This window comes from Montipora capricornis, chromosome 7 (genome assembly GCF_036669925.1).
Source record: "Montipora capricornis isolate CH-2021 chromosome 7, ASM3666992v2, whole genome shotgun sequence".
Taxonomy (NCBI): Eukaryota; Metazoa; Cnidaria; class Anthozoa; order Scleractinia; family Acroporidae; genus Montipora; species Montipora capricornis.
In genome coordinates, this window is record NC_090889.1 from 38781527 (window position 1) to 38784026 (window position 2500).

At 42.4% G+C, this 2500-nt stretch overlaps 1 protein-coding gene across 1 annotated transcript in view; it reads right to left on the reverse strand.

The window, feature by feature from the left end:
* Window positions 1–2500, reverse strand: part of LOC138055922 (inhibitor of growth protein 3-like) — a 5220-nt gene that overhangs the window by 1788 nt on the left and 932 nt on the right. Inside the window, exons 3-4 of the mRNA XM_068901787.1 lie at window positions 1974–2157; window positions 1–64 (exon numbers count right to left, since the gene is read on the reverse strand). The exon at window positions 1–64 is cut by the window's left edge and continues 71 nt beyond it. Coding sequence (XP_068757888.1) covers window positions 1–64; window positions 1974–2157 — 248 coding nt within the window. The remainder of the gene's footprint in view (window positions 65–1973; window positions 2158–2500) is intronic.

A 2500-nucleotide genomic window follows, 5' to 3' on the forward strand; every position in this document is an offset into this window, starting at 1 on the left:
TGCAGCTTCCTGTTCGGCCACCTGGGCGGAAGCTACAGCTGTAACTTGAGTTGCGCTTTTATTTCTACAGAAATACAGAGATAGGAAAATACAGAGTAGAGCAAAATACCATCGCAGCCATGAGAGCAGCTGGGGCGGATCTAGGGGTGGTTCGGGTGGTTCGGTCGAACCCCCTAAACTGAACGTAAAAACGTATATCAAACGCGTGGTTAAAAAAATAGTGAACCAACTCAGCTAATAAATATATCTTTTGAAAATGATATTTCTTTGTGTCTTTGTACGCGAAAACAGCAATAAAAACAAGACAAATTTGCGCCTAGTTGAAAATGGCCTCTAGAACGTCCGCTTGAGCTATAAAATTACTGCTTATTAACGCTTACACGTCCCGCCAAAACTGACAGTTTATGCCAAATCTGCCAATCGTTCCAATTCCGGCATTGCGTAAAGCCACGCCGTTCTTTGGAAATCATAGTTGTGGATCGTTCTCTCAGTGAGTCAAAGATTGCGCCGGGAGTATTTTAAAGAGAAAATTTACTTCAACGTTCCTCAACGTCAACTCACGATTTAATGTGTCGAAGAGGACAAAGCAACCACAAATTCACCGGTTTTTCGGACCGTCATCAGCAAGGTAAGCATTAATAGATTAGTCTATTACACGAGTACGCTTAATTCTAGCAAGCAGACAGTGCTAATTTCTCGAGAATTGTTTCACCAATCGATTTAAAACTGAAATATCATAGTTTTCTTCCCTAGATCAGAGACCAGCGAAGATAATGAGTCTTTTGACCAATTAAACCACTTCAAATTGCCCCTGAAAACGCTGGAAATCGCATTTCAGAGGCCCTAAAATTAAACATTTTCCGAGGGACCATGCCCCCGGACCCCCCTAGGGGTTACCGCCTTCGGCGGGCTTTTATCCGAACCCCCCTTGGTCAAAACCTGGATCCGCCCCAGAGCAGCTAGAGCAGTGCCAAAGGGATGAAAGAAGAAAAAAAAAACCGGGTTTAAACAGCACTCGAGCCATTGACCGTGCGATTGTTCTACATATTGCTGTATTAATGATCATAAAGCCGTCTTGGAGGTGGCCGATTGTCAGTTCCATTCTAATTTCGCGTGCGGACAGGTCAGAGTACGAGGGAAATTTGATACACGACTTTCATACATTCTCATGAGACTATTGTCATTGTTTTCAATTAGGTAAACAGATCGGGAAATCAATCGATTACGTTTAATCAATTGGCATTGATTGGCACCGATGACCAATCGATAATCACACAGACGTAGTGGTGAACTTCATCGAGTGTCATCATCGATTGTGATCAATCCCCGATTCCATCGATTGTTCAGGCCCTGAGTGAAATACATGTAGCCGACGCTTTTTGTCAGCTGTCGGTGCTTTTATGTCATCGCCGCCATGTTGGTGGACTAAAACAAAAGATCTCTCATTAGCTCTTTTCGTTCGTCCACCAGCAAATGTACATTACATTATTGTTATCTCTGTCTTTAGAGATCGGTTGCAAAGCATCTATGGAAAACACTGACAACCATAACCCTGACTCTCTTGTATTGGAGTCCCGTAAAAGCCTGGGTTTTTCCACAACCCAGTAGTCTAAGTAAGAAGCATTACTGAACCAATGCAGAAATCTAAAAAGACTTAAATGCCAGAGTATTTCGTAGCTACAACAAGTTGCAAAAATAGTGGAGACACTTCACCTTCTTGGGGCGTTATTAATTTACCTATTACCTCTCACACCGCAGCATCCCTCCCCCCCCTCCTATCAGTGTTGCTAGCAAGACAAAAAAAATGTCGCAAACTTAAACAGTTAACATTGAAAGGCGGAGAGGGGAAGGGAAGTGGGAAAGGTATAAATTCTAGATACGGCGGGTAAAGGAAGCTAGAAGAGGTGTTTTTTTAATGAAAGTGTCTCAACAATTTTGCAACTTGTAGCTTCATAGGCTGATACTGCACTTACCTTTTTTTCTGTTTTGTTGAGGTCGGTGCCACATTGAGAGAGGCTCGCACATCACTTGGTGTAACTGGAATACTAACTGAGTTTACACTAGATGACGGTGAATCAAACGGCATCCCTAAGGAACTACTACCAGGCAAACCATTTAAGCTGTTTGATGGTGCTGGTAAACTGCTTGCAGTTCCTCCTGTTGTTTCAAAATCAAGACAAAACTACTTTAGTTTCCAAGAGAGATTTAGTTACAATACAGAGTTAGATGAAATTATGTATTTTTATGGTTTTACAGAGGCATACTCAGGGAAAATCGTCATGCTCCTACAAGAAGGCAAAGTCATGACCCTCTGATTTCAAGTTTAGAAGTTCCGCCAGCTGAGCTACAGCTGGTGTGATTTATCATCGGAGCATGAAATTGAGAACTTGATTAACTCGAAACATAAAGCATTAGGCTATTCATGTCTACCGCGTCCTGCCGTTTACCGCGATGTTGCTTGATGCGGCAAACCTAGGTAAAACCTCGGTTAAATACTTTT